The 13,472-nt window shown below is 55.9% G+C and overlaps 2 protein-coding genes across 2 annotated transcripts; one reads left to right on the forward strand and one right to left on the reverse strand.

Moving 5' to 3' along the window:
* The first annotated feature begins 148 nt into the window (after positions 1–148).
* Positions 149–2,238, forward strand: SLC25A5 (solute carrier family 25 member 5). Its single transcript, XM_056359930.1, has 4 exons — positions 149–347; positions 491–977; positions 1,094–1,234; positions 1,844–2,238. Exons 1-4 carry the CDS (start codon positions 237–239, stop codon positions 1,999–2,001), a joined length of 897 nt encoding a protein of 298 aa, XP_056215905.1. The 5' UTR covers positions 149–236; the 3' UTR covers positions 2,002–2,238.
* Positions 2,239–8,694: 6,456 nt separating this feature from the next.
* On the reverse strand, positions 8,695–12,513 carry STEEP1 (STING1 ER exit protein 1). The gene is made up of 7 exons (XM_056359489.1): positions 12,347–12,513; positions 11,875–11,992; positions 11,674–11,715; positions 11,429–11,567; positions 10,811–10,900; positions 10,570–10,662; positions 8,695–9,821 (listed from the first exon to the last, which is right to left on the reverse strand). The coding sequence occupies exons 1-7, from the start codon at positions 12,468–12,470 to the stop codon at positions 9,759–9,761; spliced, it is 669 nt and encodes a 222-aa protein (XP_056215464.1). The 5' UTR covers positions 12,471–12,513; the 3' UTR covers positions 8,695–9,758.
* Between the last annotated feature and the right edge of the window lie 959 nt (positions 12,514–13,472).

The following is a 13,472-nucleotide window of genomic DNA, read 5'->3' on the forward strand; positions in this document are numbered from 1 at the left end:
GCGGGCCATGTGCCCCCCCGCCGGCTGCCGCGGCGGCCCCGTCCCCCTGCAGTGGCCACGCCCCCCTCCCTCAGCCAATGGGCGAGCGGGACGCGGCGGCGCGGGGCGCCCCCGCCCACGTGCCCGCCCCGCCCCTATATAAGGCGGCCATCTCAGCCGCCCGCAGCGCCGCCTCCCGCCTCCCGCCTCGCCTCGCCGGCCCGGCCTCGCCTCGCGTCGCCCGCCGCCTCCCGACCATGACCGATGCGGCCGTGTCCTTCGCCAAGGATTTCCTCGCCGGCGGGGTGGCGGCCGCCATCTCCAAGACCGCCGTCGCCCCCATCGAGCGGGTCAAGCTGCTGCTGCAGGTGAGCGCCGGGGGCTGGGGCCGCCCCAAGGTCGCTGCAAGGAGGGAGGGAGGGAGGGAGGGGAGAGGAGGGGGGGGCGCGCCGGGGGGTCGCGGGGATGCGGCGCTGACCGTGGCATCCCGGTGACATCCCGGCCCCCACAGGTGCAGCACGCCAGCAAGCAGATCGCCGCCGACAAGCAGTACAAGGGCATCATCGACTGCGTGGTGCGCATCCCCCGGGAGCAGGGCGTCCTCTCCTTCTGGCGCGGCAACCTGGCCAATGTGATCCGGTACTTCCCCACCCAGGCCCTCAACTTCGCCTTCAAGGATAAGTACAAACAGATCTTCCTGGGCGGCGTGGACAAGCGCACCCAGTTCTGGCGGTACTTTGCCGGGAACCTGGCGTCCGGGGGTGCCGCCGGCGCTACCTCCCTGTGCTTCGTCTACCCCCTTGACTTTGCCCGAACCCGCCTGGCAGCAGACGTGGGCAAAGCCGGGGCTGACCGGGAGTTCAGCGGGCTCGGTGACTGCCTGGTCAAAATCTTCCGGTCGGATGGCCTCCGGGGCCTGTACCAGGGCTTCAGCGTCTCTGTCCAGGGCATCATCATCTACAGAGCCGCCTACTTCGGCATCTACGACACCGCCAAGGGTAGGTTGACCATAAAGGCACGAAAAGGGAGATGCTGGCCTGTGGCAGGCCTGTGGTGCATTTCAGCAGATGCTGGCGGCTCACCTGCCATTCTCCTCAAAACCTCTCTCCTGCAGGCATGCTTCCGGACCCAAAGAACACCCACATCGTGGTCAGCTGGATGATCGCTCAGACCGTCACCGCTGTTGCCGGTTTGACCTCCTACCCTTTCGATACAGTTCGTCGTCGCATGATGATGCAGTCTGGCCGTAAGGGAAGTAAGTGCCTGCCTCCTTGTGTGGGAAGTATTGAATCAACCAACTGAATCAACAGTTGGTGGGGGAGGTAGGGTGAAGGCAGAGTGGCTGGGCTTTCACCAAGACGTGTAGATATCCTCGCCTCTTGCAAGCGGCTGGGTGCGAGAGGGGCTGCAGAAGTGGATGTCAGGTGGGGGGACACGGACTGGTCAGTCTCCACAGCACACCTGTAAGGTGGCGTGCACGAGTCAGATACTTGTCAGTAGGTAGGAACAGCAGAACTTGCCCAAGGATGTTGCAAACTTGTGTCTCTGGGCCAAGAGGAGATGTCCCTGGTAGCAGGCACGGCCTGGCTGACTGCGCAATAGCTTTTGGGTCTGGAAGTGTTGGTGTCAAAGCAAACAGTAGCTGCCTTCTGCTCTAACCAGTCCTTCCAGTGTCTCCTGGGGGTGGTGCAGCAGCAGCATATCTCATGGGCAGTCTTGTGCTCTGATGCACTAGTACTAGGGAAAGTCACTCAAGAAATGGGATGCACTTAAAGTCACGAGGCTGGCAGGTACATTAGGCCATTTCTAACCTGGGTGGTAGGTGTCACGGGCATCTGATTCCTAACGCTGGCGTCTCCTGCAGGTGACATAATGTACACTGGCACTATTGATTGCTGGCGGAAGATTGCCCGCGACGAGGGCTCCAAGGCGTTTTTCAAAGGTGCATGGTCAAATGTACTCAGAGGAATGGGTGGTGCTTTTGTCTTAGTCCTGTACGATGAGATCAAGAAGTACACATAAGCTGTTTCCTGTTGTGAACTGGCATGTCGTTATGTGTAGTCTATGACCGTTCATGGACTTGTTTGAAAACCATCTAGTTACTAAACAGCGATGGCTGATGTTTATACAGGTTGGCATGGGGCAGAGGTGACTGCCTGCCCTGCCTTTATCAAGTTATTCCCCCTGATGGGACTCTCTGGTTTCTATTTCAGTCACTCCTGCTTAAAGAGTACAAAGAAATAAAAATCTGAAACCAGCTTTCTTCATCTCATGTTTGTTCTTGCAGCAGCTGCAGCATGAGAGGGTTGGGGGTCTCTGCCCTGAATGTAGAGAAGGAGGAAGATGAGCCACCTCCATCCTGCAAGCCTTGCTACCTTGGCCTCCGGCAGGTAAACACAGAGCAGGCTGCTGAGGAGGCTGTGCAGTGTTTCCTTGCCAGTGGTTGTGAGCTGGAATGGTGGCTGGCAGCCCTGAAGGACTCACCGGGCTGATCTCCCCTGAGACCCTGGTAACCAGAGATGATGCGCTGGCTGTGTGCCACCAGTCCTGCCTCTGGCCTGTCTGCTCCCCGGAGCTGATGAAACCTGGTTTTCAAAGTGCCAATTGCCTAAACCTTCTGGAAAGCAGAGCCTTGCCCATGGCACTGAATGCCTGGGAGGCTGGAGAAATGTCTACGGGATATTTGCTGCTGTCTGGTGGAGCAGAGCTGGCGTCGCATACTCTGGCTTAGAAACTGAGCTACCTGCTGAGGCATGTTAAAACCCAGCCAGAGAACGTAAGTGCAGGTAATTGCTGCTCTTCTGTAGGAACCCTGGCTATCCTTGCCCTCGTGTGAGGTGGCGCGCTGTCGGGATGTAGTAGCTGAGCAGAGACAAACGGCTGCTGTGCCAGGGCTGTGCTTGCCAGGCAGGGAGTCGCATCCCCAGGCTCATCCCCTACCCCTGACAGTGAAGTTTGTCCCAGCCCCAAACTCTGGGGGAAGGGAGAAATTCCTTCTGGGATTCTTGCTGGGGCAGTTTGGGGAAAACACTGCAAGACTGGGCAATGCGTGTGGCTTGGCCTTCACCCAAACATCCCTGTGAGTCTGCGAGCCGCCCCAGTGGAGCTGCCTGGTTTCTCCCTGGGGAGCTGGGGTGGTGAGTGGATGCTCTCCTTTGCCCTTCCATCAAGGAGTCCTTCCTCGCCACCCCCACGCCTTTGGTCCTTTCTGGCTGCCCGGGCCTGCTCAAAGCAGTTGATCTCAATCACTGAAACTAATCTCAGTGCCATCCAAGGCAGCCAAACAAGCCCTGGTGTTGCAAAGGGCAATAGCTGGTTTTATTGCTGAAACCTAAGCAGGGCAGCCGGGCACGAGCGTGCAGCACCGTCCCACTGCAGACGGCAGTGGCGTGCTGGGCCCCCTGTGAACGGGTGCGTGGGTTTGTGACGGGAGGGGGTCTCGTGCCGTGCTGTTGAGCCTAGAGCCTGTGCTGGTGCTTTCCAGCTGCCCCTGCGGTGGGAGATACCCCCGCTGCCTGCTGTGGAAACAGTGGGGTCAGTATTTCCCTGGGAGATGCAGAGCAATGCCACCAGTGGTGGGGAGCAGGCAGGGGGGCTGTGTGAGGGGGCAGCGTTACAGGGCAGCCCCTCTCCTGCTGCACAAATGCAAGCTAATTAATTAAGGGCTCTCAGCTCTTATTGCCTCCTGCTGCTAAGCTCTCGGGGATTTCAAGGGCTGTTCTGAAATGCTGCTTGTTCCTGAACGCGGGGCATCCTTTCCTCTCCTTTCCTCCTCGGGGGATGCTTGGCCAGGCTGTAGCACAGGGAGGTAGGTGCATCATTTCGTGCTCTACACAGCGGGGGGTGACCGCAGCGCTGGGCCAGGCTGTTGTGCCGGGCGGTGAAGGAGCAGAGCTGGGGGACCTCGGAGTCCTTCACCCTACAGCATTTTGCATTGGGCTTGGAGAGCAGGGCTGGCACCGAGAGAGACGGGTTGTAGCTACTACCTGCAGTAGTTAATGCCTTTGGGACTCGGGAAACCCAGCCTGTGTTTCACAGCTTTTTTTAGCTCTGGCACATGGAGATGCAGGGCAGAGCCCGCGATGGGTTTTCCCTGCGGGGAGCACAGACCGGCAGCCCTCTCCAGCCTGGGGTCCCATGGGATTTAACCTCCCCCCCCCCCCTCTGGGAGCGGCTTTATCTGGGGAAGCAGGCTGGGGGGGTCAGCTCCTGCTTTTGCCTGCCACAGGAGCACGTTACAGAGGGATTAAGGGTTTTGTTCTTGTGGGGAAACTGAGGCACGGGAAAGGGACTGGGGCCAGCCAGCGGCAAGGCAGCAAGCTGAGGGCAGTCCCCCAGCACCAGTGGTGTGGGTCCAAGGACAGCTGGGGCAGGGGAGGATTTTCCTCTTAAAAACAACTCCCGTGCCTGGAGTACCAAACATCTTGTACGTCATGACTTCCTCCAGAGGAGCTGTGCCCAGCCTGGCGTATCGGCCTCATCGCCACGGGGAGGGGTGTAATGCTGCTTTCGTCTCGGCCCCTTGCCCAGCGGCCGTAAATCCCAGGCTTAGAAGCTGTTGACGCAGCATCGCTGCAGACGGGATCATACGGAACACTTGTCACTGGCTGGGGCAGGTGGCGAGTGGCGCTGGGTGTTTGGAATGGCTGGGTGCTGTGCTGGCTGTGAGAGGGGGCTGCCCTTGTCCCCCACCAGCTCTGCGGGGCTGGGACCTTGCTGGCTGGGCTGGCGGCTGGGGGGACCACCCTTTGCCTGGAGGTTTGGGTGCCAGGCAAGGCAGGGGCAGCTGCCCTCTTCTGGGGGGGGGTTGGGTGGTGCTGATGGCAGCAGGGATGGGAGCGGGGCTCGGGGGCTCACCCCAGGCGGCGGGAGGGAGGTGTGATGGCTGAGCTTCCCTGCGCTCTCCTCTGCTGGAGATGGGCGCAGGGCCAGGCAGCGATGGGGACAGCAGTGTCCCCCAGCCCTCATCTCGCCCCACATCCAGGCTGAGCTGTGGAGACCACCAGGGAGCACCGTGGCTGGGAACAGAGGCAGGAGGGATCTCCAGCCACCTGGTGCAGGCAGGGAGCGGAGGCTCGGGGTATGCTCAGCAGGCAGGGGGGCAGCCCCAGGCTCACTCTGAGGCCGCTTTTCTCCCTCATGTTTACACCTTCCCATCTCTGCCTTCCATGTGCCACCAAAGCCTGACCTGCTCCAAGCCGTGTCAGCGCCGCGCGCAGCTGTGCGGGATCTGAGTGGGGCAAAGCTGCGCCCCAGGGCCGAGACGCCTCGGCTGGAGGAGGAGCAGCAGGAACCAGTTGTGTTGTGTGGAGTTAACCTGCTCCTGGGGAAACGGGCTGGTCTGAAGGCTTTCTCCAGCACATACACCACCCCTCTCGCTGCAGGGGCTGGTGCCTGGATCTCACCAGGCTTTGCGATGGAGACCGTCCCACCTCAAGGACCTCGCTCACAAAAGGTCAGTGTGATGCCGGCTCATCCCTGGTGGTTGGGCCACCCCAGGCTGTGTCTCTGGGCTCTGGATGGAGCCAGGAGTCCCCCTGCCCCTGTGTCCTTGTCACTATGGGCCAGGCATGGCCCCAGCATCCCCCACGTGCTGCCTGCACCGCTCTGGCAGCAGCTGGGGTGGGAGAGCAGGGGAAGAGGCGACACTTTGGGTCACACGGGGTAGAATCGGTTGTTCCCAGCGGGATGGGTGCAGTGAAACCACCTGCGGGACTGATGCTGCTGCTGCCCAGCCATGGGAGGTGTCCCCATCAGCTACCCAAAGCACATGGGGCAGGCTGTGGGGCACGAGCTAGAGCTGTCCCCGCAGGGACACAGCCCTGTTTGTGCACACCCTGATGCCACACTGAGCTGCTGGGGGAGGACAGGAGGAGCAGTTTGGGGCACACCGAGCCCTCAAGAGCTGCCAAGACCCACACCAAACCCCACAGCATCAGGGAGGTTCTGGGAAGTGGTGTCTCGCTAGGGGTTTGATGGTTGTCGCTGGCCACTTGTGCCTTGAAAGGCACCCAAAACCCCGGCATGCTGTGGCCGGCTCGGTTCATAAGATCTCCCCAGTGGAGTGCTACATGGCTTCCTCTCCCATTCCTTGGAGTCCAGCCCTGCAGCTTTTTAAACGAGCCCATTATTTTATATTTTTGAATGCCTGGATGTGGCAGTGCCCTGGGGACCTGTGGGGCTCTTTAGGATAGCACCAGCAAAAGCTGAGGCTAGTTTGATGTAGGTTGACCAGTCAGAGCTGTTCCCAAGCTGATCACATTGTCATACACCAAAAAAAGTTAGTGTGTGTTTATTGGGATTCATTGCAAGCGTCTAGGGAGTCAGAGCGAGCTGTCTGTGTGCCAGTCTGGTGGGTGACATAGCAGAAACAGCGCACAGCCCAAGGAGAGCTGTAACAGCTGACCAGAAGCATTTGCCTTCAGGCTTCGAGAACCATGAAGCACATGGTCCAGCCACCCAGTCACTATGGTGCCATCACCCCGTGGGGATGCAGGTGGAACTGGGGAGCTTGGGAGCATCCCAGCTGGGGCTCGCTGCTGCCGTGTCCCGCAGGCGTCTGGCAGTGTCGGTGGGGGCGGTGGGCGCAGTGCCCCGCACGGCTCCCTGCGGCACATCCCAGCACACGAGGCACCAGCCGTGGGTGCAAAGCAAGGCAACCGCTGCCGCCTGCGCCCTGGAAGGCAGCTTTCCGTGCTGGGTGGGAACGTCTGCCTTGTGCCGTGTGCCAGAACAGCAAACGCCCTGCAACCCTGCCCTGGGAGACAGACAGCCCCTTACTGGGCTCCCTCTGAGCTGTTAAACCTCAGCAGAGCCCAGGCAGGCGCCCGTAAAGCTGTACAGCAGCTTCCGAGCAAGCCCCAGGGACGCCCAGCACCCCAGAGCTGCGTGTGGGGAGGCAGGCGAGGAGGACCTCGTGTTGCTCCCCAGGTACAGCTGTGATTAACACCAATGAAGTTGGATTCGCAATTACTGCTTCTCTTCAGTGTTTACAAACTGCACGGGGCGGGTGTTTTTACAGGTTATGAGGAGCAAGGCAGCATTGCTACACACGGAGCTATTCTGACGCAGTAATTCAAACCAGGTTCTTGCAAAGCTGCTTGGAAAACGGACCAGACTAAGCTGTGAAACACACCAAGGTAAGTCTGGCCATGTGCGGCATTATTCTTGAACAGATCCCCTCCTCCACTTTGATTTTTACACGCTACTTTTTGCTTTGCAATACCTCTGCATCCAGACAAGTTCTTATGTACAATACAGTGCTCAGTTAAACAAGCAAATCTATCACCCACCTATATTTACAGATTTCTAAACACTAATGTTGGCTTTTATGCTAACGCAAAATCTGACTCAAAAGAAATTTGGTCTGAAGGCTGCTGCAGATTACCCAGTTGCTACCAGGGTGTGGGAAACTCCGTGGAATGGCTAGTTTTATCCGTTATAATTGGACATATGACCAAGCATTTGAACTAGGTGCCCCTCCCTGTTGCTACAGTCAGCTAGTATCTTTTAATTCACCCAACTTGATTCAAATCGTTGTGAACTTGATGTAGTTGGGGTAAGAAGTACATACTTAGTAACGTATTGGATTATCTCTGTTGAAGTTGTTTCAGCCATTGACTGTGTAACTAGGGTGTATGAAAAGGATCTAGGGGACGGCCAGCGTGACAGACTACATGGTCCCTTCTGACTGGGTCTGTAAGCAAGTCCTGAGCCGAACTAGGCAGATCTTTAATGACAAGAATGAAAACCACTGACTGAACATGGGCTGGTTTTCTAAAAGCCAGAAAAGAGGAGTCCTGTGCCGTGAGCACTGCTGGGGAAGTTAGTTGATGTCAGTTGATAACTGCTACTTTGGACAACTTGTGCGCTCAACCAAATTTTCTTTGTGCCTCACCAAACCACAAAGATGGTCCTAGCACCGCCTGGCAGCCCTACATCAGCTGAAGCCCTGCGTTTTGTCACTCCCAACCGTAACCCTAACCGTAAAACACACACACTATCCCCGAGTCAGCTTCTGTTCTGGGTGTCCCTTGAAGCAGGACCATCCCTTGTCCTTTATGGCACCTGGAGACTCAGAAGTTTGCATCCCAGCAGGCCTCACACGGCTCCAAACCTATTTTCAGATTTTAAAGTCTTTGACTCCCGCTTGGAAAAAAAAAACCTAATTTTTATGGAGACCAACCTTCCCGGCTTGGGCCGCTCCCAGAGGAACCCCGAGGCCCTCGCCTGGCCGGGCTGTGCTACCACACTTGGAAAAGGGCTTTGCGTAACCGAGTTGTACCCACTCATTCCTCCTGCCCTTACCGAGTATTACACACCACCTTAGAACTGCTTAACTGAAGAGCCTCTGGACACGGGCTTCTGGAAATAGGCTTCAGATTAGCAGATGATCAGCAGTGTCCAAGATCAGCGCTGCTTGAGTTAACCCGAACACACGCTCACCCAGCCTGGCATTAAATTGTCACACTGACAGATGCACCCCAGCTTGCCAGCTCTGGGGTAGAGTTCACTCCCTTCCTTACGCCTTACTTTTCTAAAGAAAGGAAGGACACATCCTTAGGCTAAGCAGACCTGAGGTTTCCCAGTCAGGGTTATAAAGCCAGATGGAAAATCTTTATTGATTATAGGTAGTCTTCCATAACGATTCTGGGAGATAAAGCATCTCATTCATCACTTGTATTATTTTATGATACTTAGTATAGTAAGAACACCTTAGGAAAATTATTTTAATGCAAATCTGTAGCCCGGTACTTAATCCCAAATAGAGCAACAAAGACACAGGCTATAGAGTGCTATTACATCATGTAAGAGACAAAATATTATTGCCCAAACAAGGTACTTGACAACATTAAGGATGGGTGTGTATTCATCCAAGTCCTCGGTGGCCAGTGCATTCAAAAAAATCTTCCCTTCTCCTTCACATTTAACCACTCCAAATACTGACACCGTTTTGCAGAACAGGTTAGTTCAGACATGCAGTTGTATTCTACTTCAAATGATCACCAATCATAGCAGCAGCTTCCAACTACATATTTGTACTCATCAGCGGTATAACGTGCAGGCAGTTTTTGTTTTCAGTAGTTTCCAAACAGAGTTGGGTTTCGTGTTCTTGTATCGGGCAGTATCAGCTGGGACAATGTAATTCTGTCCAACTGCAGCTTTCCAATGTTCAACAGGAGCTCTTAGAGCTCCAGCCAAGCCTGTGCTGGCTACCTCTGACAGCCTGTCTGCTGGCCAGGGTGAGCAGCAGCACGGTCCCCAAGCCCTGCATCTCAGTCGCTCCAGCCTGTGTTGGAATGGCATCTCTCTCAGGCTGCTGCACACTTTGGACACATTTAAAATAATAAAATGAGCAACAGGTACAAAGCTTACTTTTATCATGACTTCTTTGCTGTGCAGTTTACCTATTGCTCGAATACATTTATGGAAATCTTAAACATTTGAAAACTACCAAAATAAAAAAGACAGGTATCTAAAGGTGTACTGAACTCAGAAAGGCACCCAGCAAAGGCTTTCCCAAAAGTAAATATTCTTGCTGAACAGCTTGCTCCTAACACTGGGTCTGCAGAGAACTGCAGTTTCAGCAAAATCTCCAGTGCTGCTGGAGTTAGAATTGGTACCAGAGTACCACTGATGACAGAGAGGTACTCATCCTCCAAGCTAGTTGCAGCACGTTGCCCTTGAATGTTGTCTGTTACTTCTGCTTTGTTGACAGATAAGCAATAGCTCCTGGTAGCTTTCTCCTGTCTCCGAACACCCAGCAGATGTGCAGTGTTTCATTTGAACTGGTTATCAATCAGGGTTCCTTTCATCTTGGCTTTCTTAGCTTCCAATTCAGCCTGATTAAGAAAATTAAGACAGAATGAAATAATGTCTGGATATATTTCCCTTCAGTGCTCCAGTGAGGTCTGGTCTTCTTGTCTGACCACTGCAAGCTTTTCACACCAGGAGCAAAAGCAGCTCAAGTCCTTTGCTGACTCCCTCCTCCCCTGACATACAAAGCGAGGACCACCTTTAAAATCATAAAAAGCCCAAGACTAACTGCACAGGAGACAATTTCATATGTTCTGTCCTCAAGTGGAAGCTGCACATTACCCCCTGTGTTCATCTACTGCTCTCCTGTTGCAGCAGGTAAGATCAGCTGTATGTTCTTGCCATTAATTCTTCCAAGTGACCCTTTAAGTAGCAGCTGAGCTGTCAGGTCCTCCACAAGGACCTTAGCTTGCCCCAACGCTGCCAAGCTGGCGTGAGAGCAAAGCATTACGGGGGTGTTCTGGTTGGCAAAGCTACAGCCTGATTCCCCCTTCCCTTGTTCCTTGTCGTGTTGGTCATGGAAAGCCTCCCCGCAAAAGCCCTGCTGGCTGCTCTTCAGTTAGCCCTACAGGTAATTGCATATGATTTTAAGTTCAGGAGGACTAAAAGAACACCTCTATAAAACCTGTAAAGGAAAATTCATCCTCACAAAGCTACAAGTTACCTATCACTGTACCAGGATCTCTCTATACTTGTAGTCCAATATGCCATATAGCTTTTGTGTATGAAGCCAACAGATCTCAGGGATTCGTGTTCAACACTGAAGACACTCACCAACTCCTGCAGCCTTCTTTTGCTCATGCCTTTGCGCTCCAACTGTTTCTCAATCACTTTTGCGTTCTGTGCGTAAGAGTCTGCAATCTCCCTCTGAAATACATACAATGTCACTTTGCAACAGCAAACCCCAAAGTAACACCACCTCACCCAAATGGTGAGACAATCACTGGCTCTGAGCAGTGTCCGAGACAGCCGCCCGGTTTGGATGTCACTGCCCCTAAGGGCAGACAAAACTCACCGCTTCAATCTCCTCCTCCTCTTCATCAATTGTGGAGACTGTGACAGAACTGAACTTGCCCATGTCTTTGGTCCGTTTGGTCATCATCACCTGGGTGAGAAACAGAGTATTTTGTCAAACCTTGGCAACAGTTGTGCCACTAGGGATCACTTCCCCCTCCAGAGCTTTTAAGGCTTCTCATGCAAGCCATTGAGATTACCTGAACTCCATGGCTTGCAAAGAAGAACTATCCCCAGTGACTTCTAGGCTTAGGAGTTGTCATTAGCAGAAGCAAACTCAGTGACTTTTAACAGGTGAGACAGATTTTGTGAATTACTGTGCAGACTGCCAATCTGACCTACTTACAAGCAGAAACATTCTGGTAACTGAGCCTAACTATCAGGCACAGTCTAGATTTCCAAGTTTATTTTGCTTTCCTTTAGTGCTAGAACTTCAAGGTGCAGTGACCTCTGTAAAGGAAAACTTAAGGCAGACAGTGAGAAGACACCAAAATGAGTTATTGTTTAGAGGCCCTTTCCTTTCTTTTTTCTCCTCTTTGCCCCCTGCACTAAGTGATTTTACTCCCCACACCTTTCTGAAAAGCAGAGGTAGTCTTTTCACTTCTCTAAAGACAATTACCTTTTTGGGAGGTTCTTGTTTCTGAGTGTATATGTTTGTTTTCCCAAAGCCCTGGCCAAATTTGACCACAGCACCATCAACAATGAACGTCACGGGCGCGTTTTTCTGTTGGTGTTGATAAAAGAGCAGCAGTCCACACCTGGAAACAGAAACACACGTAGCTGTAAGAAAACCCTGATTCTGCATTCCTACGGTTGCCTCACAAACGTTCTAAAAGTCAGTAAAGAGCTGCTGGGGTCACTCACTTGCCACACTTCTTCCTGAACTGCCGCTCTATGCCTTCTGGTCTGGGGGAAAGAGGAAGAGTCTGAGAGGAGTGCACAAGCAGCGGGCACTGGTGGCTGGCTGACAGACCCCAGCCTGGTGCGGGGGCAAGGCCCGAGCAAGGCAGCCCCCTCCCCGGGCCGTGGAGGGGCTCTCAGGGCTGGGCAGAGGTCCGCTCCCACCTGCGCAGGAAGACACTCTCCTCCTCCTCGGCGTTGCAGAACTTGTGGGCATGCTTGGCGGCGTCCATCACCCGGGCGCGGTCCCGTGGCCGCATCGGCAGCTTCTCCAGCTGGCAGTCTGCGGGGCGGCAGCAGGGCCGGGCTGGTGGCGGGGACCACACCGGCACCGCGGCCCCCCGGCCTGACCCTTCCCCGGGCCCCGCATCCCCTGGGCCCGCGGCCTGTAGCCCCCCCGGCCCGGGCCCGCGGCCTGTAGCACTCCCGCCCCGGGCCCTCGGGCCCCGCGGCCTGTCTCCCCACCTCGGGCCCTCGGGCCCCGCGGCCTGTCTCCCCACCTCGGGCCCTCGGGCCCCGCGGCCTGTCCCCCCACCTCGGGCCCTCGGGCCCCGCGGCCTGTCCCCCTCCGGGCCCCGCGGCCTGTCTCCCCACCTCCTCGGGCCCCGCGGCCTGTGTCCCCCGGCCCGCGGCTCACCCAGGACCAGCACCATCTGCCCGCACAGGCAGTAGTAGACGTGAAGCGGCTTCTCCCCATCATCGTACTCCTCGCGGTCACGGGTGTCGGAACAGACGACGGAGCGGGACACAACCTTCGGCATGGCGGCGCCGACACCCGCTCCTCCTCTCCCCCCCCGGCAGGCCCGGCCTCCCCCCCCCGCTAGCCCGGCCCCGCTCCGGCTGGGTGCCCTGGGAAGAGCTTTGGGGCCGGTGTGTGCCGCAGGGCTGAAGGCGCCCCGCTTCCGAGCCCGGGCTAGCGCAGCGCGATGGCGTGTTAAATGCAAATGACAATGGCGCGATGGCGGCGTGACGTCATTTCTTACAACAAACGGGCGGCTGAAGCCGGCCTGGAGGCCGCGGGGGACGGGAGGCAGCCCCGCCCCCCCCGGGGTGGGCACCGAGCGGGGTCTCTCCCTAGCAGGCACCCGGAGCTCGTCCAGATCCTGCTGCGGGGGCTGGGTGAGAGCAGGAAGGGTCAAGAACAGGAGACTTTCAGTGCAGCCATGAAAGCAATATTTTTATTATTTTCTTTCAGCTTCTTGCGCAAGGCGGTGGGCCTTCCTGCCGTGGCTTTTTCTGAGGCCGCCCCCCCGTGGGGCTGTGTTACATGAAGTTACACGTGAGGATAAATAGAAAAACAGGGCCTATCCAGTCTGTTCTAGTCAACAGCAGGGAGAAATTGCTTACTCCCAAAGGCTATTAAAAAAAGGTAGAGATTATTTTCCCTTGGAAAAAGCTCTCTGTGGAAGCAGAAAGTGCAACATAACAGGTTGTGCTGGTTTTGGCTGGGACAGGGTTAGTTCCCTTCACCGTGGCTGGTACTGGGCTGTGGTTGGATCCTGCTGGAGCAGCGCTGCTGACACAGGGGTGTCTTCGCTGTTGCTGAGCAGGGCTGGCACAGAGCCAGCCAGTGGGCTGGGGGGCACAAGGAGCTGGGAGGGGGCACAGCCGGGGCAGGTGACCCCAGCTGACCCAAGGGGTATCCCATCCCGTATTACAGCATGCTCAGTACGTCATATTCAGCTCAGGGTAGAAGATGGAATGGGGAGACGTTCAGAGTGATGGCGTCTGTCTTCCCCAGGCACCGTCACGCGTGCTGGAGC

Source organism: Falco biarmicus, chromosome 14 (assembly GCF_023638135.1).
Source record: "Falco biarmicus isolate bFalBia1 chromosome 14, bFalBia1.pri, whole genome shotgun sequence".
NCBI lineage: Eukaryota > Metazoa > Chordata > Aves > Falconiformes > Falconidae > Falco > Falco biarmicus.